Source organism: Diabrotica virgifera, chromosome 4 (genome assembly GCF_917563875.1).
Source record: "Diabrotica virgifera virgifera chromosome 4, PGI_DIABVI_V3a".
Classification (NCBI taxonomy): domain Eukaryota; kingdom Metazoa; phylum Arthropoda; class Insecta; order Coleoptera; family Chrysomelidae; genus Diabrotica; species Diabrotica virgifera.
In genome coordinates, this window is record NC_065446.1 from 117,756,672 (window position 1) to 117,784,302 (window position 27,631).

The 27,631-nt window shown below is 34.3% G+C and overlaps 1 protein-coding gene across 1 annotated transcript in view; it reads right to left on the reverse strand.

The window, feature by feature from the left end:
* LOC114337500 (MORN repeat-containing protein 3-like) overlaps positions 1 to 27,283 on the reverse strand; it is a 68,600-nt gene extending 41,317 nt beyond the window's left edge. Inside the window, exons 1-3 of the mRNA XM_050648380.1 lie at positions 27,020 to 27,283; positions 24,439 to 24,738; positions 6,052 to 6,254 (exon numbers count right to left, since the gene is read on the reverse strand). Of these exons, the coding sequence (XP_050504337.1) occupies positions 6,052 to 6,254; positions 24,439 to 24,738; positions 27,020 to 27,167 (651 nt within the window). The 5' untranslated portion in view covers positions 27,168 to 27,283. The remainder of the gene's footprint in view (positions 1 to 6,051; positions 6,255 to 24,438; positions 24,739 to 27,019) is intronic.
* Positions 27,284 to 27,631: the final 348 nt, after the last annotated feature.

Here is a 27,631-nt window from a genome sequence, read left to right on the forward strand (position 1 = left end):
CATACGGCTCACACTCCCTCTAAGGGGAAAATTGACTCATCCCAGATACCTACGGTATCAAAAGGATTGAGCTCTGGTGGGACTCTTTCCGTGTTATCGAGCCCTAGGTAACTTGGTATGCAGGTGTATCTCCCAAAAATTTTCGTACACATCTGGCCGTTGCGAGTAGTATAGCTTTCTGCATGGCCTTGTAAAAATGTTCATTTAGACCCAGCCTTTTTATGCTTTCGAGGAGGTTCTTCGGAATGACTCCAGTAGTAGACATAACAATAGGTATCGTCTGGGTACTTTGCAATCTCCATTGTCTTCGTATTTGAATTTCCAGATCTCTGTACTTGGCGATCTTTTCAGTAAATTTACTACGTAGATTATTGTTGTTAAGTATCGCCACATCAATTAGTGTTGTTTGTCTGGTTAATTTATTAACTAGTACTAGATCTGGTCTATTATGTGCCACTGTTTGGTCTGTGAGCACAGTGCGGTCCCAGTATAGCTTGTAGTTGCCATCCTCAAGCATACTCTCAGGGACGTATTGATAATATGGGAGATGGCCCGTTTGGAGAAGTCCCAGCTTGATAGCTATCTCCTGATGAAGAATTTTTCCCACTGCGTCATGCCGTTCCTTGTATTCAGTTGCAGCAAATGCCTGGCAGCCCCCTGTAATATGTTGGATGGTTTCTTGGGCTTGACATCCATATCGGCATCTGTCGTTTTGAACCTGAGGGTCTTTGACGATATATTTCAGGTAATTTCTGGTTGGTATAACCTAATCCTGAATGGCCAGTATGAACCCTCCGTTTCAGGGAACATCTTTCCTGATGTCAACCCATAGTTCGACGCTGTATTGTCGACATAGTCTTGGCTAACCTCATTGGGATGTCGCCCGTGCAGAGGTTTACCCATCCAGGTGCGCATTTTTTCATCTTTAGTGAGGTGGTTTATGCGCATTTCTGGTTCTCTCAGTTTGATCGGTGTTGCGTCATCTACTGCGCAGATAGCGCGATGTAGAGTAGATGTCTCAGCTTGCATCTGAAAATAAGTTCTTAAATTAGCAATTTGTTTATCTAATTGCTCACCTATATCCATAAGTCATCTTCCTCCTAGATTCCGTGGTAATGTCGTTCTTTCTACTGCACTTTTAGGATGGTGTATTTGTGCATTTGTGAGGTGTGTTCTTACTTTTCGCTGAAGATTCTCTATGTCCGTTTTTGTCCACTTAACAATGCCAAACGAATAGCTAAGCGCGGAACATGCGTAGGTGTTTAGTGCCTTAAACAAATTTCTACTGTTAAGGTGTGAACGAAGCAACTGTTTTACCCTTCGTATAAACTCCGCAGTTATCTCAGTTTTCATTTGCTTATGGTCAATTTTCCGCGCTTCCTTTACTCCAAGATATTTATACATATCGTTTTCACCCATGGCCTCGATGTTCTGGCCATTTTGCATATCGAATTCTCCGGGCTGTACTTTTCCTCTGACTATATTTAAAACACGGCACTTGTCTAGTCCGAAGTGCATACTAATGTCATTTGAAAAGGATTCTACAGTTCTTAGCATCCCATCTAGTTGGTTTCGAGTGGAAGACATTAATTTCAAATCATCCGTATACAACAGATGATTAAGCTTCGCCACCACATTGTTGTTATTTTTGATGCTAAAACCTGCGTCAGTGGAGTACAGTAGCTGAGATATTGGGTTCATAGCTAGACAGAACCACAGTGGACTTAAGGAATCTCCTTGGAACAGGCCCCGGCTGATTGCGATATTTTTAGTTTCGATGTTATTTTCACCAGGTATTTGAAGGTGAATTCTAGTCTTCCACTCTGTCATTATATGCTGTAAAAAGGTAGGTCATTATCATCGACTTTATATATTCTCAATATATCTATAAGCCATTCATGCGGCACTGCGTCAAAGGCCTTCTTGTAATCAATGAAGGCAGTAAATAAGTTCCTCTTTTTGGAATATGCTTGATTAGAAATGACTGAGTCGATGATAAGTTGTTCTTTGCAACCCATAGAACCCTTAGCGCATCCTTTCTGTTGAGGCTCTATGATATTGTTCAGTGCATAGTGTTGGTAGATACGCCGGGCTACACAGGATGTGACCAATTTATACAAAGTTGGAAGACAAGTAATTGGGCGGTATTTGGCTGGATCTTGGGTGTTATTTTGATCCTTCGGTATTAAATAAGTGGTTCCCTGAGTTAGAAATAATGGTGTTTCCTGCGGATTAGAAATAACATTATTAATTAGTGTTGATAAGCAATCATGAACACTCCAAAACTTCTTAAGCCAGAAGTTTTAAACTCCGTCTGGTCCAGGAGATTTCCAGTTATGAAGCTCTTTGATCATATTTGAGACTTCTTCAGTGGTGAAGGGTTCGTAGAGACTAGTAGTGTAATATTATTAGTAATTAGTAATATTATTAGTAGTAGTGTAATATAATATAATATAGTAATATTATTATTATATTATATTATTATTATAATACATAAAATCCTTCGTCTTGGATCAATACGACTATGTAACTTGCTTTGCTCTATAAAGTTTTAGTAGCTAAAAAACCTTATAAACAAATTATACAGTAGGAAAAATGAAAGAATACCCATGAACGAACATATAAAACACGCTGTATTTTCCTGTCACCGTGTCACACAAAAAATTGACCAGCGCAAGTACACGTAATAATTATTGCTACATGTACTTGCACTGGACCATTTTCTTTGTGACACGGTGACACGAAAATACAGCGTGTTTTATATGTTCGTTCATGGGTATACTTTCATTTTTCCGACTGAATATCTTTTTTAATAAAAAATATCCGCTTATAAGTAATTTTTATAACTTTGTTCCGCTACAAATTATAATTAGGGTTTATTTTTTAAAGCTGCTAGTTTTTCCTTTAATTTGAGATATTATAAAATTATTTTACTCAACATGCAGCCGAGTTACAAGTGAAAAATCTCCTAAATGCCATAATATTGAAATGTTTTTGCACTAATTTTGCAATATTTCCGGTTCTAATTATTGGATCAAGGTTTACCAAATATGATTTTGTAGGTTTTTTTAATGAAAAAATTGCATTTTGTAAATTTTTTTTATATTTATTAGTTTACGAATTATAATCATTTAAATAATTAAATTGTTTATATAGGGGAGTGCATTTAGATTTTCACTTCGGAAAAAATCAAACAAGATAAAACTTTTTGTAATTTCATTAAGAAATGTTTAATAAACAACATATCAAAAAGTTCTACTCGAGAAGTGGGTGCTTCATTTTTTATTAAACAAATGAACAGCGAAGTTAGATGTTTTTTAAATAACTCCGAAAATATAATTTTTAGAAAAAACTGACTTGACCATTGAAAAATTCAGAAAATTTTACAAAAAAAACCTTATATAAAGATTTTTCTAGAATTAAATCTCTAGCTTCTGTAATTTTTTATTTATAACGCTAAAGTCACCCTTCTCACACACATTGGCGCAATGTAAACTAGCGTTGGAAGAAGGGCACGGTTGAGTTTTTTAAATGTAATTCTTTAACTAATGGACCAAAAGAAATTTTACAAATTGGACATGAAATATGATAAAATAAGCTATCTTATGGTTGTAATAAAAAGAAATAAAATGTATGGACATAAGTACGGTGTGGGCGGAAAGTGAGACTTACATGAATTTTGTTTAAAAATGATTTAAAAATGTGTAACTAATACAATTTTACTTACAAAGCTCTCAAATTTGCACAACTTACCTCTCAATCATCTTACTAAACGATGTTTCATTAAAAAAAATCTCAAAAATTTAATTCAAATAATACGCTGTCTCAAAAAATGTAATTTTTGAAAACTTAGTAGTTCTACAGAATTCCCACCACTTTAAGACGGCATTACTCAAGTTTGAATAAATCTAATACAATTTTTTTAATATTTTTTTAAAGCCTAGGATGTAATCTTTAAAAAACACTGAATTATTTTAGATTAAAAATGAAATAAACAATTTCTTTTTGAGAAAACTAAGAAAGATAACAAAAATGTAATACAAAAACCGAAAATTACCAGCTGAAAAAATGTATATACAGAGTGATCAAAACTTTTTTCTGTAAAACTTACCTAAAATTAATTTAATAATAAGCTTCAAAAATAATAAATGTTCAACAAAAAAATTTTTTTTTAGCTCTTATACAGTATGTCTGCGTAACTTGGAACCTATTAATAACTTTTTTAATATCAGTTTTACGAAAAAAAGTTATTCTTTATAAAATACTCTGCATCGTATATAACATAAGATGCAACCATTAAATATCAAATTTTGTTAATTTTGTACGAGGTATGTCAAAAAATATGAATTTCACTAAGAGTAAAGTACCTTTATATTTCACAATATCGAAAATTTTTATAAAGAAAAGTTGTTTGGAATTAAAAACTATGTTCCAATATGTAATTATATCCTTCTAATCGAAAATTTGTTTTTTTTAAATATCGTTTCAAATTAATTATACCAAACATCATTAAATTTTCACTTATTATTTATGATAACTGATTTATTATTAATTTTATGAAGAAAGTTATTCGTCATAAATAGCTGTGCATGGTCTAACACTTAATATGCAAATATAAAATATTATATTTTATCAATATTATACGAGGTATTATGTAAAAAAATTGCATAAAAGTGTAATTGCATATTGACACATCGTTTTTAATTCTGAACAACTTTCAACTTTGAACAAAAATATAGGTATTTTACTCCTAACTGAAATTTTTATTTATTGACATATCTTGTACAAAATTGATATTTTATGATTGCATTTAAAGTTTTAGAATATGCAGAGCTTTTTACTAAGAATAACTTTTTATTTATGATTCCATTGCAACAATTTTTTGAATATTGAAGAGATAGATTTTGAATAATTGGTTCTTTCTTTCTAATACATTTTAATTTTTAATATTTTTGTGAAAATTATTTGTTTATCTTTTTTTTAAGAATGAAATTCCATATTTGTTTGATTGGATTCTACTTGTTTTTCATTTAAATATTTGCCATTTTGGATCCGCCATTTTGAAATTTAAATTTTTAATCTTTAATTCAGATTCAACAACCTGTTAAAAATAAAGACAATAAATGTTTTAGAAAAATGTTCTTTTTTATGTTCTTTTTAGAAAATCCGCATTTTGGATCCGCCATTTTATAGTTTATAATGTTAACATTTAAGTTAGGTTTATCAAAGCTCTCAAAAATAAATATATGTAGAAATAAATACATTTTGTAAAGAAATTATGATTTTACAACTATTTTTTAAGTTATCCGCCATTTTGGATCTGCCATTTTATAATTTAAATTATCAAAATTTGATTCAGGTTCAGCAACCTCTCAAAAATATCCACATATATGTAAACAAACACGTTTTATAAAAAAAATTCGGATTTTACAACTGCTTTTTAAGGAATTTTAGGAAAAAATCCGCCATTTTGAATCCGCCATTTTGAATTTGCAAATTGTAATGTCTGATTCGGGTTCAGCATAATCAAAACTAAAATAAAAACATTTTTTTATCAAAATAAAATGTTGAATTCACCCATATTCTTAACATTATTTATACAAAACAATTGTTATTGTTTAAACAATTAATAAACAATTAGCGGCGAAAGTTGTGAGTAGAACTTTTTACTTTAACATATTTATAAACTAACAAAAAAAGTTTTAGAAAAATATAACCTTTTTTGATTTTTTCCGAAACATTGTATCTTCTCGTTCTAATTGCACTCCCCTAATAACAAAATCCCGTCAATTCCGACGCAAAAGCAAATTTTAAATTGGAATTTAGCGGGTCAAAATACATAGGAATACACTCTAAAACTGCTTGGGTTCTGATTGGCCACGAAAAAGCCTTGGCCCCCTGGACTAATCAAAGAAAGATTTTGTCGTATTCAGTTATTTAAAGAAAGTGTGTACTTTTTAGTGTAAAGAAAGTCATTTTCTGACAAATTTTGATACAGATAAAAAGACTTCTCTTTGACATGTACAAGACATAAATAGAAAAATTACTTACGACTAATAAAGGAAACACTGTTGGCAATTTCGAACTCTGTCTAAATGGTAAGTTATTCATTGTACTAAATGTACAAATGTCGTTTTTCCAAACACCAGTCTGCAATATACCCGTGTTCAAGAAGTAGAAACGTCCCGCACCATGCTTCTGATCCTTATGCCATGAACCTTCGTATCTGTTTCCATCTTCCCTTACCAACAAACCTTCAAAATAACTAAAGTTAAAGACCGATTTGCATTTTACGGAACGTCAACCTCCCGTCACGGCCCGGCAACGTTACGTTAAAGGTCGATTCGCATTTTACGGAACGTCAACGTCCCGTCACGGACCGGCAACGTTACGTTTAAAACTGTCGCTCATTCATACGTGCACTGTGAAGTGGAGCAATAACGTCCACCAAGCTTTGTCATGTCGTTCAATTACAACACAAACATAAGCGAACAAACACAAGCGAATGTCTCGGGATCAGTTTTATGGGGTGAAGTCGAGTTCGCTCCGCTTCGTTCAGGTATATTTTAGAAGGGTACGAATTGGCTCCTGCATGAATGCGGTTAGGCTCTCATATAATCGCGGAAACATTAGACATTGTTGCCAAATCGTGTAATATTTATACTGCTTAGGAAATTTACATAGTGATATAGACTTTTTATAGGAAAATTATACTTTTAGACAAATACTTTTAGAGTTTGTTTTAGTTCAACATTGGCATATGTGGCAATTTTAACACAAATTATCGGTGTCGGCCGGTATGCGCTCGACCGTTTTGCGCTCTTACCTGAAATCGGCCGGTTTGCGCTCTACACTCTAATACCCGAAAGTTAAGTTAGGACCGAAGGGTTAGGTCTTCCTCCTTTCCCATAGATATTTCTAGGAAGGTACCTGTTTCTAACAAAAAGAGAAAATTTGAAAGAAGTGACAACGCTGGGTGATATTTTCGACATGTTTAGGTAAAATAAATTTTGTCTATGGGAGCCAATTCGGACTCTACCTTTTTTAGTTCAGGTAAAATTCTTACCATTGGGAGCGAACTCGACCCCGTCCGTTTTATGTACTACGTTTAGTTAAAACTTCAAACTGAAGAGACGATCTCGCCAACTATTCAATTAATTGACGGCCGGTGTTGTACTTTCCGCATTTGCATACTATTAGAAATATACGGGAATGGACAGGTAACGACACAGAACGTCACCTCAAACTATTGTTTCAAAAAAACATTGACGTTCTGAGAGCGGGCCGTTCCTTGACGGTGCCGGAATGTGAGAACATTCTGTCTTAAAATACACTACAGAATATTTTGACGGGACATTGCCGGTCCGTGACGGGATGTTGACGTTTCGTAAAATGCGAATCGACCTTAAAACTATCGACCTAAAATCGACCTTATTCACACTATACGTGCGTCGTGCAGTGGTGCAGTTTGTCACGTCGTTCAATTACAACAAAAAGTTAAGCGATGAGCAAATTAGGCAAAAGAAAATTAACAATAACTGAATTAATGTTGGGCGAAGAGAAGAATGTGGTAGCGGGTAGATACTCTTTTATGTCCCCGGTGGAAGATAGATCTACTTCAGGGATGCGACCCTGCCCACGTGAGCCATAATTATCTCCCAATCTCCTGGTACCTGGGAGAAATTATGTCCTAAACCCATTCTCCCACCTAATTACCAAAGTTTCCCTTTCCATATCCTACTCTGTCAGACAGCAGCCTCAGAACCAAAATAGAGCGTAAGGGAAATGAACCTGGATCGGTCTATTATTCGATAATGGAGCTGTTAGAATAACCGAACGATTGCCGGTATAAGTAATCACCCACTTGTTGGTCAACAGCTACGGGTGGAAGAACCGATACGTGGTAGGGCACTTCATTGCCCTGGAGTCGAGAAATTAACTCCGAAGGCGGAAGAGCTAAATTAGTCAACGGCATTGAGATGTGGAAAGCCACGGGATGACTACCACATTAAAGATCCGCGTGGATATCCTTAGTAAAAATCATCATGGACCCACTAATTGATAATTTACTTAATGATCATAGAGCTCAGAATCCAAGATCCGGCAGGGGAGGACGATCAGATTTAGACGACAGGGCCTCTCAGGTCGTCATCAAGGTAAATCCCTGTCAAAGAAATAAGAATAACTCTATAGCATTGAAAATTGGAACATGGAACGTAAGAAGTTTATACCAATCAGGCAAACTCGATAACGCTGTGTCGGAAATATGCAGAATGAAGATTAACATACTGGGCCTTAGCGATATACAATGGCCCGGATCAGGAAAATGTAACACCAGAAATGGAACATTGTATTATTCCGGAAACAACGACCCCAATCACAAACAGGGAGTTGGAATTATAGTTGACAACAATTCTCGGAAAGCCGTTTGTAACTTTGTTCCTTACTCTGATCGAGTATTAATGCTGTCTCTCAACTCTCATTTAAATCGTAAAATAAATATAATCCAAGATATGCACCCACTGCAGACAAGGATGAAGACACCATAGAGGCCTTTTATGAACAAATTGGCAATGTCGTAAAGCTAACTAAAAGACATGACATAAATATTATAATGGGCGATTTGAACGCTAAAGTCGGTCAAGAAGAAGTGGAGAATTATGTGGGGCGATATGGACTCGGGGAAAGAAATGAACGTGGCGATAGGCTTGTTGATTTCTGTATCAATGAGGAACTCATAATTGCAAATACCTTGTTCAAACTTCCTAAACGGAGACTATATACATGGAAGTCACCAGCTGACAATAACAACAAAATAGTCAGAAATCAAATAGATTATATTATCGTCAACAGAAGATATAGAAATTCTATAGTATCATCTAAAACTTATCCAGGAGCGGACATATCCTCCGATCACAACCCGGTTGTTTTGTCTATGAGAGTGAAACTAAAGACGATAAAGAGCCCTAGCTCCAATAAAATCATGGATACAAGGCGGCTCAAACAAGACAAGACCTATGCGGAAACGAAATTTAAAATAAACGAGAACTTAAGGAAAGTCAAAGAAGATAGTGCGGAAACTCTGACTGTTGACCAAAAATGGGGAAAAATTCAACATGCCTTAGTATCAGTTGGAAAAGAAACCCTCAAACCACTTGGAGAAAAAACAAAACCTTGGATGACAGTAGAAATTCTTGAACTTATGGAAGAACGAAGAAAACATAAAACAAAAGACCCGAATAAATACAAAAAAATTCAGAGAAACATCAAAAAGAAAATTCGAGAGGCAAAAGAGAGGTGGCTCTCCGACAGATGCAAAGAAATAGAAGACCTGGGTAAAAAGTATGACAGTTTTAATTTACACAAAAAAATCAAAGAAATGACAGGTTCTAGAAAAAGCACAAGAACGAATACCCTTAAAAATGATAAAGGTGATATTATTACTGACGTGAAGGAGATATTGTGTCAATGGACCAATTACATCCAACAACTCTTTAATGATGAAAGAGGAGAACTGTCATTAGAAATCACAGAGGATACTGGACCACCAATATTAAGAGACGAAGTCATCTATGCCATCAAAAACACGAAAGAGGGTAAAGCTACTGGACCAGATGATGTGCCCATCGAATTATTAAAACTGATTGATGAAGATGGTACCTATTGATGTAATGGTTGACCTCTTTAATCTAATATATCAGACTGCCGCAATCCCCAAACAATGGCTGCAATCGACCTTTGTAGCAATTCCCAAAAAGTCAAGTGCAACAACCTGCTCGGATCACAGAACAATATCTTTAATGAGTCACACACTTAAAACATTTTTGAAAATAATACATAGTAGAATTGTTAAAACTCTCGAATATGAAATCAGTGACACACAATTTGGCTTTAGAAATGGTATGAGCACGCGAGATGCTTTGTTCGGCTTGAATGTGCTGGCCCAGAGATGCATGGACATGAATCAGGATATGTACTTATGCTTTGTAGACTTTGAAAAGGCATTTGATAAAGTTCAACATAAAAAGCTTGTAGATATATTAAAAAGCAAAAATATTGACAGTCGTGACATGAAAATTATATCTAATATATATTGGAATCAAACTGCCAAGGTAAGAGTTGACGGCCAGGACACCCAAGATATCAAAATACATAGAGGAGTCCCTCAGGGTTGCGTGCTGTCTCCACTACTTTTCAATGTCTACAGTGAATCGGTATTTCAAGAAGCGCTCTCAAATTCAATAGAAGGTATATCTATCAATGGAGAAGTTTTGAACAACTTACGTTTTGCAGACGATACAGTAATAATAACAGATAACAACAATGATTTACAGAACGTTATGCAACGCCTTAATAACGCCTTAATGAACGCTGTCATGAGTACGGACTGAAGATGAATTTAAAGAAAACTAAATGCATGATCATAACTAAATCAGCACAAGTAAACATCCAATTAACTATTGAAGATACTGTGATTGAGAGTGTGGATAACTACAAATACTTAGGAACATGGATAACATCAAATGTAGACCAAACCAAAGAAATTAAGACACGTATTGAAATAGCATGTGCATCATTCATTAAACTTAAAAAGTTTATTTGTTGTCGGGATATAAGGTTAGAACTACGTCTAAGGATGCTTCGATGTTACGTGTTCTCTACTCTTCTTTACGGCTTGGAAGCGTGGACGTTGAAACAAGTCCATTTGAATAAGTTGGCCGCCTTTGAATTTTGGTGTTACAGAAGAATCCTACGAATATCATGGATTCAAAGAATGTCGAACGTGGAAGTAACTAGAAGGATAGGAAATCAACCGGAAATAATACTAACTATCAAAAGACGAAAACTTGAGTACTTGGGACATGTGATGAGAGGGCAAAAATACTCATTATTACAACTTGTTATGCAAGGCAAAATCCGAGGAAAGCGAAATGTGGGAAGACGAAGAACATCCTGGCTTAAAAACTTACGGGAATGGTTCGAATGCAGTAGTGCAGAGCTATTTAGAGCGGCAGTCAACAGGGTCCGCATTGCTATGATGATTTCCAACCTTCGATAGAAGATGGAACTTAAAGAAGAAGAAGAGAAGCAGGCAAGCAACAAACGTAAGAAAAAGTTGTGGGTACAAAGAATGTTTCTTAATAGAGTAGGAGAGTACCTACCAAACATTGTTTAAAGAACTAGATGATGACGAATTTTTTTTATAAACACTTCAGAATGTCTCGGAATCAGTTTTATGTACTATTATCTAAAATTGAACAATTATTTAGTTTAAACTTCAAACTGAAGAGACGATCTTACCAAATATTTAATTGATTGACGGCCGGCGTTGTACTTTCCGCGTTCTCATCATAGACTTAAATCACGACTTAAATAATGATAGACGGACTGTCATTCAGTGCGAAGTGACGACACCATTTTTTTTCTTTGGCTCTGTGCTGTTTCACTCTTACGCATAGTAAAGCTGCGACAGGAGTCCTCTCCTTCCGTGCCTATACTCAGACTGAATGTCATCATAGATTCTCGATACAATGTGCTAGAAAGAGATACCGCAAACCAGTCGAAGAGATCTTGTCGTCACGAAGCGCGGAGTGTAGGCTCACTCTATGTTAATATATATCTCCATGATTCTCATACTAAAAATATACAGGAATGGACACGTAACGACACAGAACGTCACGTCAAACTATTGTTTCAGAGAAACGTTGACGTTCTAAGAGCAGGACGTTCCGTGACGGTGCCGACATATGAGAACATCCTGGCTTAAAATCATTGACATATTAAGCATAGACTCGGCATATTCACCAAAAAAGCGTCAATCTATCTCTTTTAACCAAACGATCCCGCGCATTATGTGACTGACAAAGATGGCTAGACCACTCAACCTTATGTCGACGTTACACTCCGTTGCATTGAGTGGCATATCCCTAGCCAAGTCTATCCTTAACATGTCTCTGCTTAAAATACACTACAGAATATTTTGACAGGACGTTGCTGGTCCGTGAGAAACGTTGACGTTCCGTAAAATGCGAATCGACCTTTAATCAACTGAATGCTTTCTAATAAGAAATATTTTTGTCTTTATTAGAAATGTACAAAACATGGAAACTCTAAGTTAATTCATCAAATTTCCAACGGTTGATTTATCAAGTCCGTTGGAATCATCGGTATACGCGGAATCAAGACACTCTCCCCAGTGTTTAAAAAAAGGTAACACAAACACAGGTTGGAAGTTGATACATCCATATCCCATGTTTTTATATCTGACTCTCGTAGAGGGCGCTAGATACAAGGTTCGTACCAAGTATTATTTAACATAACTTTTTTAAGGGTAGAATTAATCAAAATTCCAAGTGTACTTTTACACCAAAAAGGTATCTACCAGTGGCGGCTCGTGATTTTTACAATAGGGGAGGTTATACCTAACTCTAAAATATCTAGACAAATTTACAGTAGCAAAAAGATGCACCAAAACATGTAATATAAGGCCCCATTTCTTGACCATTTTTTATTTACATTTCATGATATCATCATAATTCATAATTTCATAATATCATCATTTTAAAAATAATTAGTGTAATTTAGTCTAATTGTAAAAGTTTAATACCAAAGTTTGTGTCGTTTATTTGTTCACAATTCCATCTTTGCAAGTAGATATGCATATCAAAATAAATACAGATTTGAAGCTTTGCAGTCCATACAGGTTGAAGGTTCACATTTTTTAAGATACTCAACTGATAAAAAAGGGTTCAAGGCAGGTTTTGTTCATATTCGATTCAGAGTTGGACTACCATCTCCATATAGCAACTATTTCAGCATCCTTATGCATCATCAGTGAAGTTTATGCAGTCACAACTCTGAAGGGAATATAAACATTCTGCCTCTTTTAAGGCAAACCATCGCGATGCAATGAACCCACCTTTTGAGACGCAATCTAGCGACATCTCTCGTATTACGAGGAAAACAACGAAAAGCCCCAGATACAAAGTTTACTACTTTTTAAACAATTAGAATAATTGAAATAAAAATATAATAAACAATATTTTAAATCTAAGACTTTTCGTTAATAAACTGCTTTCTGGCTGCATCCCATATCTCCGGATTTTACAATATATAATCACGTAGAGACGACGAAAATAGGAGAAAGCAAATAGAGGACACTTAGGCCACGCATTTACCTTCTCTTCGTCTAGGAAAAGGACCGAAAGACAGTTTCTAAATACTCAAAAACTGAGTAAAATGAAAAAGATAAAAAAGGGTTCAAGGCAGGTTTTGTTCATATTCGATTCAGAGTTGGACTACCATCTCCATATAGCAACTATTTCAGCATCCTTATGCATCATCAGTGAAGTTTATGCAGTCACAACTCTGAAGGGAATATAAACATTCTGCCTCTTTTAAGGCTAACCATCGCGATGCAATGAACCCACCTTTTGAGACGCAATCTAGCGACATCTCTCGTATTACGAGGAAAACAACGAAAAGCCCCAGATACAAAGTTTACTACTTTTTAAACAATTAGAATAATTGAAATAAAAATATAATAAACAATATTTTAAATCTAAGACTTTTCGTTAATAAACTGCTTTCTGGCTGCATCCCATATCTCCGGATTTTACAATATATAATCACGTAGAGACGACGAAAATAGGAGAAAGCAAATAGAGGACACTTAGGCCACGCATTTACCTTCTCTTCGTCTAGGAAAAGGACCGAAAGACAGTTTCTAAATACTCAAAAACTGAGTAAAATGAAAAAGATAAAAAAGGGTTGTTTAAAAAGTAGTAAACTTTGTATCTGGGGCTTTTCGTTGTTTTCCTCGTAATACGAGAGATGTCGCTAGATTGCGTCTCAAAAGGTGGGTTCATTGCATCGCGATGGTTTGCCTTAAAAGAGGCAGAATGTTTATATTCCCTTCAGAGTTGTGACTGCATAAACTTCACTGATGATGCATAAGGATGCTGAAATAGTTGCTATATGGAGATGGTAGTCCAACTCTGAATCGAATATGAACAAAACCTGCCTTGAACCCTTTTTTATCTTTTTCATTTTACTCAGTTTTTGAGTATTTAGAAACTGTCTTTCGGTCCTTTTCCTAGACGAAGAGAAGGTAAATGCGTGGCCTAAGTGTCCTCTATTTGCTTTCTCCTATTTTCGTCGTCTCTACGTGATTATATATTGTAAAATCCGGAGATATGGGATGCAGCCAGAAAGCAGTTTATTAACGAAAAGTCTTAGATTTAAAATATTGTTTATTATATTTTTATTTCAATTATTCTAATTGTTTAAAAAGTAGTAAACTTTGTATCTGGGGCTTTTCGTTTTTTTCCTCGTAATACGAGAGATGTCGCTAGATTGCGTCTCAAAAGGTGGGTTCATTGCATCGCGATGGTTTGCCTTAAAAGAGGCAGAATGTTTATATTCCCTTCAGAGTTGTGACTGCATAAACTTCACTGATGATGCATAAGGATGCTGAAATAGTTGCTATATGGAGATGGTAGTCCAACTCTGAATCGAATATGAACAAAACCTGCCTTGAACCCTTTTTTATCTTTTTCATTTTACTCAGTTTTTGAGTATTTAGAAACTGTCTTTCGGTCCTTTTCCTAGACGAAGAGAAGGTAAATGCGTGGCCTAAGTGTCCTCTATTTGCTTTCTCCTATTTTCGTCGTCTCTACGTGATTATATATTGTAAAATCCGGAGATATGGGATGCAGCCAGAAAGCAGTTTATTAACGAAAAGTCTTAGATTTAAAATATTGTTTATTATATTTTTATTTCAATTATTCTAATTGTTTAAAAAGTAGTAAACTTTGTATCTGGGGCTTTTCGTTTTTTTCCTCGTAATACGAGAGATGTCGCTAGATTGCGTCTCAAAAGGTGGGTTCATTGCATCGCGATGGTTTGCCTTAAAAGAGGCAGAATGTTTATATTCCCTTCAGAGTTGTGACTGCATAAACTTCACTGATGATGCATAAGGATGCTGAAATAGTTGCTATATGGAGATGGTAGTCCAACTCTGAATCGAATAAAAACATACTCAACTGAATTTTTTTAATTCTAAACGCGGCCTACTGCGAATCCAACAACATGATAAATTACCGATATTTTACTTTGCGTTACAAATAGGCTATTGATTATGTACTATAGAAAGGAACTACAACGTTAACGGGGTTTTATTATTTGATATGGTCAATGAATCTCTATACATGAAAAAACCGCGGTGTGCTACCATTTAAAGGGGTGCGTTTTTGAGAAATGGGTGAATTAGTCCCTGGGCACAGGTTACATTAGGGTGAGTTCTATGCACTTTTGGTACAAATACGTCTACATAAAAATTGTTCCTGGTTAAATTTCCTATCTAAATATAACTTTTTAAAGTCAAAGATACTTTTTTTTCCAAAAATATATTCAAAAGAAAAAGCACAAAGAAACCCAAAAGAAAGAAATTTTGTTTTTTGTCCCATAACTTTTGTCCACGGAGATATAGGTATAGACATTGCTTTACAGAAAAAAAACTTACATATTTTCTCTTTAAAATGGTGTTTGGTAGAGGTCATTAGGATTTACAGTTTTCGAAATATGATTTTTCAAAGTTCGCCACTCACAGCAATTTTGGGCAATTTTCCTTGTTATTTCGCAAATATTATTCCGTAAATTTTTTCTACGAAACTTTAGGCATATGACTTTAGACAATGGTACATGTAAGAGGAGTAGAAATCAATTACCTTTAAAATGTTCTACTGTATAATGTTGTACGACTTCTTTTAAAGAGGTTATCATTTTCAAGATTTTATACTTTTAACAAGTTTTTATATTTTTTACGATTATTTTTTACCTTTCCCATTATAATTTTTTTTCTACATTTAGGTATATATTATATGTATAATAAAAAAGAAACCTTTTTCTGTTTTATAAGTATTATGAAAAATTCTAGGATTATTTTTAAATAAGATATGCTTTTTCAAAATGTAATAAGTACTTGCAACAATTTTTGATTTTTGGATTATTTTTTAAGTTTCTCATTATAACCTTTTTATGGGATTGTGTGTTATGATTGAATCTTATTTTTTATACGTAATACTTTCGATCCACTTGACTCGGCCGGGCAAAATTCAAAATATGGATTAATTCCAATATTTACTGTCAAAACTCCTGCACCACAAGCTTTGCTTGAAAAAATAGCATGTAAATGTACCAAAGGATGTACAAAAAACTGCGGTTGTAGGAAGATAGAAATTAGTTGTTCAATATTCTGCAAAGGGTGCATGTGCATGGGTACTAATTGTGGGAACTCTAAGATAACTGAGGTGTCAGAGGAAGATATTGAAGCTAATGCTAACGAAGAGATGGACTTTGATTTTGAAAATTTTTTAAATGTCAACGTTTAAATAATTTTAACTAAAGTGATATTTTCTCAGACTAATGTTTATGTAATTTTTGTAAAAGAAATAATTTTAAATAATACAGGTAAAAAAATATAAATAATCACTCGGCTATAGATGATACACCATATTAAAGAACAGAAAGTAAGCCCTCTTTATTGAGCAATATATAGTATATTCATGTACAAGAAAAAAAAAGTTATAATGAGAAATTTAAAAAATAACCCTAAAATCAAAAATCGTTGCAAGTACTCATTACATTTTGAAAAATAATATCTTATTCAAAAATAATCCTAGAATTTTTTTTAATACACCCTTTTAAAGTAAACAAAATAAGCTTTTATTATTATATAATATAATATATACCTAAATGTAGAAGAAAAAAAGTTATAATGAGAAATTTTAAAAATAATCGTAAAAAATGTAAAAAATAATATTTTTTTATATTAGGTATCATTATTATAATATATAATATAATATTATATTATATGTATGTATATACTCCGCCTATACTACGTATATGTATGTATATACTACTTATATGTATATAGCTCCGCCTGGAATGATTGTTGGGTGGATCGAGTAGCTTTACGGTCATTCTTGCCGGTCCCAAGCCCGGAAAAAGGAGGAGGGTTAGGTCGTAGGGCCAGCAACCCTACACCCGTAAAAAAATAAACAAAAGCTAAAACACCCAGAAATTGGCCTCGGAAACGGGACAGTTTTAATCAAAGACGAACACGGCAACAAAAATGGACATTGAATATTGGTTTTTGGAATATACAAGGAATTAGAAATAAACAAAGAGAAATTCTTATGGAAGTAGAAAAAAGAAACTTGGACCTGATTATCCTCTCGGAAACAAAGAAGAAGGGAAACGCCTGTGAAGATCTTAAGAATTATATACACTGCTACACGGGAGTATTAAAAAGTAAAAGAGCGAAAGCAGGGATATCAGTAATGATTAACAAACGATGGAAAAACCAAAACCATGGGATGCTATAAACGAAAGAATAATAAAACTGACCCTCGCAATTAGAGGAAGAACGATTACAATCCTAGGGGTATATGCTCCCAATGACGATGCCCAGATAGCAGTAAAAGACAATTTTGAAGAAATATTAAAAGATCAAATAGAACAGGTTCCGAATACGCACGAATTGATTATAGCAGGAGATTTAAATGCCAGAGTAGGCAAACAAGACCACAGTAATGTAGTGGGAAAATATGGAGAAGAAAGAATTAACGACAATGGGATAAGGTTGATCAATCTATGCGAGGAGTATGAACTTAAAATATACAACACATTCTTTGAACATAAGGACATCCATAAATTTACTTGGTACCAACATACACGTGGACTTAAGTCAATCATTGACTATCCAATCTCGAGACAAAATGCAAAATTTAGCATCCAGGATGTTAGAGCTTTCAGAGGGGCTGATTGCGGATCAGACCACTGCTTAGTAATCGGTAAAATTTATGTTCCATTTATACCAAAACAAAATAACTCCGAAGAAAAAGAACACAAAAGGAATTCATATGATCCAGAAATAGAAAAATATAATATTGATAGCTTACAACATGAAAGTACACAATATCTGTACCGTAACAGACTTGAACAGAAACTAAGTCAAGAACAAAGAACAACCGAAGAAGAATATAATCACATAAAAGCATGCATAAAACAAGCAGCACAAGAAGCACTAGGAAACTTAGAAAACGGAAAGAAACCAGAATGGTGGGATAAAGATATCGAAGAGAAAATAGAGAAGAAAAAACAACTTCACCTACAACGTCTACAAAATCAGGAAAACGTTGAGATTCAACAACAATACAGGGACATAAATAGAGAATTAAAAAGAGAAGTGATTAAAAGAAAAAACGCAACCTGGATCAAAAAATGTGAATACATAGATCAACAATTAGGAGGAACTAGGAGTTCAGAAGCATGGAAGATGATAAAGAATGTCAGAACATCACATAAAGGTGGGCACACAATTAAGAGTATATCTGATGCCGAATGGGAACAACATTTTAAGGAATTATTGGTAGAAAAACGACCACAATACATAACAAGAATACAAGAAAAAGAGAATGATATACAGAGTGAACACGAAATACAACTAGATAAAACCAAAGTGGAAGAAGCTATTAAAAATATGAAATCCCGGAAAGCACCCGAAGCTGGAGGAATTAATCCTGAATTAATAAAATATGGACCACCCAAACTATGGGATATGCTTAAAAATCTTTTCGAAAGATGCCTGAATGGAGAAAAAGTACCAGATGAATGGCTAACATCACATATTACTCCCATACATAAGAAGGGACCTAAAAATAACCCCAAAAACTATAGGGGAATTGCAGTCATCAGCACCATTGGAAGATTATACTCCAGGCTATTAAGAAATGAAATAGAACAAGAAATTCAAGGAAAGCAAGCTGAAGAACAAGCTGGTTTTCGTGCGGGACGTTCAACGGTAGACAATCTCTTCACTTTAAAAATAGCACTAGAAAAAAGAATACAAAGAAATCAGGAAACCCACATCGCTCTTATCGACCTAGAAAAAGCCTATGATAGTGTCCCCATTATAGAACTATGGAATTCAATGAAAGACATCGGTATCGATGGAAAACTCATACAAGCAACTAGAATGTTGTATGAGACCACTAACACCAGAATCAAAAACGGTAAAAATTTCACTGAGGCATTTAATACTTCAAAAGGCCTCCGACAAGGATGTTGTCTATCTCCCACTCTCTTTAAAATATACCTTGACCAATCCTTACAGAGGTGGACAAAAGCAGTAAAACCGATGGGACTGAAAGTGGGAGATGACTCCCTATTTACACGGAATGGGACGTTTCGATGCCGCCGGTTCATCGCCGGCCGTTTCGATGCCGCCGGTTCATCGCCAGTCCATTTCATCGCCGTCATATCTCGCATTTCCTAGAATTCCTAATTAATACTAAAAATAACTAATAATTGTAACTGTCGAAAATTCGGAAATATATCAGATAGCGATTAATTGACTGGCGATGAATCGGCCGGCATCGGCATCGAACTGGCGGCATCGAAACGGCGGCGATGAAACGGCGGCGATGAAACGTCCTAGACCCCTATTTACATTATACTTTGCGGACGACCAAGTTGTAATAGCCCAAGATCAATATGACTTAAGCTATATGATACGGAAGCTAAATGAGCATTACCAACAGGCAGGATTAGTAATAAATATGGATAAGTCAGAATACTTCATAGTGGGAAATGAAGACATTGAAAACCTACCATTGGAACAAGGACATATTGTTGGTGTGAAACAATGCAAATATTTGGGAGCTATATTTAACAAACGAGGAAATAGTGAAGATGAAATACAACACAGGATCAATAAAGGTAGAATCATCACTAGATCCCTCAATTCAATGTTATGGGACAAAGATATCAGGAAGGAAACAAAGAAAAGAATATATGAAAGTATAATGAAGAGCGCTACAATCTACGGTGCAGAAGTTTGGGACATAAGTGCAAGAAATAAAAAGAAGCTACTTAGTACAGAAATGGACTTCTTGAGGAGAAGCTGTCAGGTTTCCAGATTAGAACATGTAAGAAATGAAACAATTAGAGAACGTATGAAGGTGGAAAAAACTATAATGGACGATATTGAAAAGAGACAGCTGACATGGTTCGGGCACGTTAAAAGAATGAATGAGACTCGCTGGCCGAGAAAAATATTAGAGTGGGTCCCACCGGAGAGAAGAAGAAGGGGACGACCACGGAGAAGCTGGAGGGACAATATTCAGGACGCAATGGATTCGAGGCAATTAGATGAAGATACGTGTTACGATAGAAAACATTGGAAGCTGGGTATGGAGAGACGGCGACAGCCGTAGAAATCCATTATACAGGGTGTCCAGAAACTCTACCGACAAACGAAGACAGGAGATTCTTCAGATAATTTTAAGATAATTTAACCCAATTCACTTAGTCCGAAAATGCTTCCTAAGGGAGCTAGAGCTCTTTGAAGATGGCGTCTTGTAATTAGTTTTTCTTAAATACCTCCAGAACGCTTCTATTTAGAAAAACAAAAAATGGTGCGCTTATTTATTTTCAAGATATAAATCTAATCCATCCATTGCAAATTTCTAGTACCGATCATAGGCGTCCGTTTTGGGTAGGGCAACGGTTATTCTATCGCATAACTTTTTTATCTTTAACTTTTATGCATTTCTGACACTGGATTATTAAATTGTGTAGTATTCTGGTGCTAAAAGGTACTCTTGTTTTAAATCGGTAGGATACACCGTTTTCTAGAAAAATCGATTTGAAAATTTTTCGCGTTCTGAATTAAAAAAAAAATTAAAAAAAAATTTGTTTAGAAAGACGAAAACTGGTACATTTATTTATATTCCAGAGATAAATCGATTTCATTAATAGCGAATTTCTAGAACTGGTCATAGGCGTCCGTTTTGGGTAGCTCAACAGTTATTTTATAGCATAACTTTTTTGTCTTGAATTTTTGATCATTTTTGACATTAGATTATTGAATTCTGAGGTATTCGAGTACTAAAAGTTACTCTTCCTTTATGTTGATAAAATACTTCGTTTTTTGTTGAAAAGTTCTTTCAATTTTTTTTTCAAATTCCAATAACGAAAAGCTTTCAAATCGATTTTTCTAGAAAACGGGGTGTCCTACCGACTTAAAGCATGAGTACCTTTTAGTACTAGAATACCTCACAATTTAATAATCCGGTGTCAAAAATGCATAAAAGTTAAGGACAAAAAAGTTATGCGATAAAACACCCGCTGCTCTACCCAAAATGGACGCCTATGACCGGAACTATAAATTTGCAATGGATTGAATCGATTCAACTCTGAAAAGTAAATATGCATACCAATTTTCGTTTTTCTAAATAGAAGCGTTCTGGAGGTATTTAAGAAAAACTAATTTCATGACGCCATCTTCAAAGAGCTCTAGCTCCCTTAAGAAGCATTTTCGGACTAGGTGAATTGGGTTCAATTGTCTTAAAATTATTTGAGGAATCTCCTGTCTTCGTTTGTCGGTAGAGTTTCTGGACACCCTGTATATATATGTATATACTATATATAATATAATATTATATAATATACAGGGTGTCCCGAAAAGATTGGTCATAAATTATACCACAGATTCTGGGGTCAAAAATAGGTTGATTGAAACTCACTTACCTATATACAATAGTGCACACAAAAAAAGTTACAGATTTTTTACAGAAAAAAAAAAGATTTTTTATTGAAAATGGACATGTGACATTTTTGTGGCAGCTTCATCTTAAAAAAAAATTACAGTGAAATTTGTGCACCCCATAAAAATTTGATGGGGTTTTGTTCCCTTAAACCCCCCCAAACTTTTGTGTACGTTCCAATTAAATTATTATTGTGGCACCTTTAGTTAAACACAATGTTTTTAAAACTTTTTTGCTTCCTAGTACTTTTTCGATAAGCCAGCGTTTATCGAGATATTTTGAGTATTTTTCGAATCCACCACATATTTGTATATGGTTAAGTACGATTATAGAGACCTGTTAATAATCTGAAAATTTATTTATAATTTACATTTTTAGGTATATTTTGAAAAAGAAGCCACATCTCGATAAAAGGTGACTTATCAAAAAAAGACTAAGAGGCAAAAAAGTTTAAAAACACTGTGTTTAACTAATGGTATCACAATAATAGTTTCATTGGAACGTACACAAACATTTGGGGGGTTTAAAGGAACAAAACCCCCATAACATTTTTATGTAAATATATTAAAAAAGAAGCCGCATCTCGATAAAAACTCGCTTATAGAGAAAATACTAAGAGGCAAAAAAGTTTTAAAAACGTTGTGTTTAACTAATGGTACAACAATAGTGAATTAATTGGAACGTACACAAAAGTTTGGGGGGTTTAAGGGAACAAAACCCCCATAAATTTTTTATGGGTTGGACAAATTTCACTATAATTTTGTTTTAAGATGCTCCTGCCATAACAATGATACATGTCTATTTTCAAGAAAAAATCTTTAATAGTTTTCGATATATTGAAAAAAATCGATTTTTATTTTGTAACTTCAAAGGGCTGTAACTTTTTTTGTGAGCACATTTGTACTAAGGTAAGTTAGGTTCAATCGAACTGTTTTTGACCCCAGAATGTGCGGTATAATTTATGACCAATCTTTTCGGGACACCCTGTATAATATAATAATATTATTTTATTTTTATATTACATATATTATAAAAATCGTTAAAAGTATAAAACCTTGAAAAACCATAATCTCTTAAAAAAAAGTCGTACAACGATACACAGTAGACCATTTTAAAGGTAATTGATTTCTATTTCTATTACGTGTACCATTGCATATACCTAAAGTTACGTAGAAAAAAAAAGTTACAGCACAATATTTGCGAAATAACAAGGAAAATTGCCCAAAATTGCTGTGAGTGGCGAACTTTGAAAAATCATAAATATTTCGAAAACTATAAATTCTAATTACCTCTGCTAAACAGCATTTTAAAGAAGGAATATGTAGGTTTTTTTCTGTAAAGCAATGTCTATACCTATATCCTCGTGGACAAAAGCTATGGGACAACAAACAAAATTTCTTTCTTTTGGGTTTCTTTGTGCTTTTTCTTTTGAATATATTTTTGTAAAAAAAAGTATCATTGACTTTAAAAAGTGATATTTAGATAAGAAATTTAACCAGGAACATTTTTTATGTAGGTATGTTTGTACCAAAAGTGCATAGAACTCACCCTAATGTAAGCTGTGCCCAGGGACTAATTCAGCCATTTCTCAAAAACGCACCGCTTTAAATGGTAGCACTCCGCGGTTTTTCATATATAGATATCCATTGAACATATGAAATAATAAAACCCCGTTAACGTTGTAGTTCCTTTTAGCTCTTATTTTGAATATAATCAATAGCCTAAAATATCGGAAGTTATTTGAACAAATTGTTCCAAATATTATTCTAACCCCAAATACCAAATTTCATAACAAAATTCGCACTTTTAATTTTTTTTCATTATTTTTAGTTAGGACCCTAAAATTCGTTGTCCCGAGATGCACGCAACGGCAACGGAGCCGAGAAGCTACTCTGCCTCCCTTGGTATATCTCCGGGCAGCGTGTGATGGCACCGTAGATGCCACTGTTAGGAGACCGGGTCTCCTTAAATGCCTGTTGCGCTGCGCGGAGCATTAGCAACGGAGGTTGGCCGGCTTCTCGGCTCCGTTCATGTATCTCGGGATAACCCAGGGTCCTCCCTACAATAATAATAAAAAAACTGAGACGCAATCATGCGTTCTAATGCTAATGCTCCGTGCGTATGGATATTTAGTGATAATATTATGGAATTTACACGTTGTATAATAGTGAGAATGCTTGTTGTTTTTCGCGATTCAAGATCAATGGGATTAATTTAAAGGATTAGTACCATGACCGCTACAGTAGCGTGTGTAAAAAATTTATGGGGAGGCTAAGCCTCCCTTGCCTCCTCTGACGAGCCGCCACTGGTATCTACTCTTGGTAAAATTCGATAGGTATTGTGTACCGTTTTCGGAATATTTTGATTTGGAAATTATGAAGTAATAACCGATGCTGGTATAAAGTAATGATTAGGTTATAATAGGTGTATCTCGATTTTCTCTAAGTTTGCCATGGGAAACTGACATTTATTGATTGTTATGACGATAAGTCAGTCAACAATAATTAGATTTTTTAAACCTTGTTTGGTATTTGTAAAATTAGACATCAATAATCAAAATGTGCTTAAATGTTGAATACACCGACACGTTAGTAACCTTATGCGACTTTTACGCGTTATGCAGAAAAAATTTCCTAGAAGAAACTTACCAGGTAAAAAACATTTAAAATATAATAACAACTGCTAAGCAAGGTTTATGATATGTAAAGTTCACATTTGTGCCACGAAAAGAATGTAAAACTGCGAAAACAGGAAGCTGAAAGTAAGATCTACATTAAAATTACAAATACTGTAAAAGCAGAAAGACAAAGATGACAAAATATTTTACCTAGTCCTTCTCTTTGATCCTTCACCCAATCCCCATCGTAGAACGATCCACAAATGTACCACATTTGACCGTAGCCATAACGTTTTCCGTTTTTAAAATGTCCTATGTAAAATCCTACTTCTGGATATACTCTTAAACCCCGTCCTTCCTTCTTTCCATTTTTCCAATCACCTCTGTATTTTAAAGCGAAAACATTGTGCTTTGGAAGGTAGTATGCTGAAACACCGAAACCGTGTCTGTAGTTATCGACAAAGTCGCCTTCGTATAAATCTTTGTCGCCAGTCAGTAGAACACCTTTACCTGTAATAAAATACAAAAGTGCATGTGAAGCAGAATAGGAATAGACGTGGACATACTGTGCGATTTGGTCATTTTTTAAAGACTCGTAGAAAAAAATATTGTTCCTAACTCTTGCAGAAAGTCTCTTTTCCGCACTCGACTGCTTGCCGAACGACGCGAAGCGGGAGTTGGAGGAATAGACGTGGACATACTGTGCGCGCTAGCTAATTTCAAATTACGGCACAGAGCGCTCAGTTGATCGAGAACCGCTTAGTTGTTTATATGGATAGTTTTACTATAGAAGCGATTCGCAACGTTTTGTGTAAAATATAAATTTTTACTAATTTTTAATAATAGTGATTTTGAATTTTGTCTTTGTTCATTTAATCTAAAAATTGACCAACAGTGTAAATTGGAGCGAAAATGTATGAATGTTCAAGCTCGTGAAACAATACACTCTGTGTTAAGATTCGCTTAACGACAAGCAGCTACTGATAAACCTAATATTGATCTAAAAGAACAAGAGCATGTGGCTAGTATCACAGGTAATTTGATATTTGATAAGTAATCTAATAAAAAGAATAGAAAATAATCTGAGATTTGTGAGTTGCCTTTTCAGGAGTTTTTCTGTGTAGCATCAAAAGTATTGCAAAGGATGGCTGAAAAATTGCAGCAGGAAATATATCCGATTTTGTCACACCTAATAAGAGGCGGAAAAATCTTCAAAAATAAAATTACAAACAGTTGATTGTTCTTCCACTCTAACTTTTCCCATGCGTCAAGATTCATTTTTACAGAAGTTAAATCAAAAAATAAAGTGAAACGTACGTCGATGTGTAAATCATTGATACGCACTGTCAGAGTGTCAGTGGTAATAATTAGGAAATGATTATTATTCCGTGAATGTATTTTATAAAGTTATTTTATTGAAGTGTTTAATCTTTTTCGGTATTGAGGAGATTGATGGACTCAACATTAAACATAAAGATAAGACCTATAAAGCTAAAATATAGTACAACAAAAAAGTTACTATTGTTAAGAAGATTTAATATTAGGCTGTAATAAAGGTAGGTACCTTAAGTTGAGAAATACAAAAAGTATCGAGTGAATTACATAAATAGAGTATTAATATTTTTAATATATAGTAACCTTTGGGGAAACAGTGATACAAGTGCAAATTTTTCACAAATTGAGTTATCAACACTACTAATAGGACTTTTCATTCACAGTCATTTGTTTCGAGCTTCTGTCATATGTCGTATAATCCGTGTGTAGATATTAATATTATACACAGATTATACAACATATTATGACAGAAACTCGAAACAAATGACAATCAATGAAAAGCCCTATACTCGTCTTTGTCTGGGTACTCAAAATCCCAAAAGTCAGTATTGCAACTCTTCCTTTATTTAAGTGAAATATATTTATTTTTTATAAATACCTATAAAACCAAATAAACTTTATTGATTTATAAAACCAAGTAAACAATAAATGCAAATAAACCAATAGGTAAACTGTCACTGTCATTGAAAATTATAAACGTCAAAATTCATAAACTATCAAAGACATTCTGTTTTGTTGATCCTTGTTTAACTTATTGTAATTTCTATGGAAAAGCGGTATAATTTTGCCGTACTAGTTGCTGTGAATTAAAAAGAGACCTAGTATAAAAATTAAATCGTGAATAATTTATGAATAATTTCATGCATGGGAAAGTTAGAGTGGAAGTAGGTACCTACTTACATATTAGGTAAATTATTTTGATTTTGTAGGCAGCGTTTGGTAAGTTAAACTATGTATGTATTTAAATCGGACTTGCCCATATGCCTCAAAAGGAAAATATTTGACCAGTGTGTGTTACCCATAGAGAAATAACAACAAGGTGTTATTTCCTCCTTGTTATTTCTCTATGGTGTTACCTCACAATATTTGACCAGTGTGTGTAGGTACTCACTTACAGAGCGGAAACATTAACACTCACAAAAAAGGTAGTGTAGTGAACAAGATTCGCGTAACTCAGAGGGCTATGGAGCGCTAGATGTTGGGTCTCTCTCTCTCTGAGAGGCCGAATCCCAAATGAAGAAATACGTCGTAGAACAAAAGCAACAGACGGTATCGAAAGACAGATAGATAGGTGGAAGAAGCTGAGGGAGGCCTATGTCCAGCAGTGGACGCGTACAGGTTGATGATGAGTACAGAAACTAAAGTACTATTATAAGTATATAATCATAAAAGTAAAACAAAAATATGGATAATTATATATAAATAAATAGATTATACAAAAGTACAGTTATATTACCGGTTTTTTGATTTCTTTTCCAGTCCCCGACATATTTATCTTTGGCAGTATTAAAAACCGTATGTCTTAATCCGTCTTTTAAAGTTCTTTCTTCCATTTGTTTCGTCCGCGAAATTTTTGTCTTGTCAAACCTGTTAAAAAACGGCATTTTTACTTCAGAGTCGTTTGTAATGAATCGATATCTGAAATTTGAAATATACAGCTTGTTAAATCGATGTTGAAACACTTCATCTTTGTTTCCGCTGAAAAAAAAACTAGATGATTATTCCATCAATTATAAACAGTGGAGGGGCAATATTTAATTGTTAGAGGATAAGAACTGGGTTTTTCTGAAATTTAATAATAATAAATAAATTTAAACCTAAATTTGCAGTACCTTTCAAATATCTAAGAACTCTTAATATAACTGCAGGATTCATCAGTTGCATCCTGATAACGGCTTAATTGATTGACAGTGACAGTAGGTATAACATATAATATCTGGTCGATAATACATATTATTATTATATGATCATAAAAAGCGGGTCACTCGATGAATTATTCAAGTTAGATGTCTCGAATTTTCTAAACTTGTTGTCCGATTTGAGTGATTTTTTTTAGTATGGTATAGCC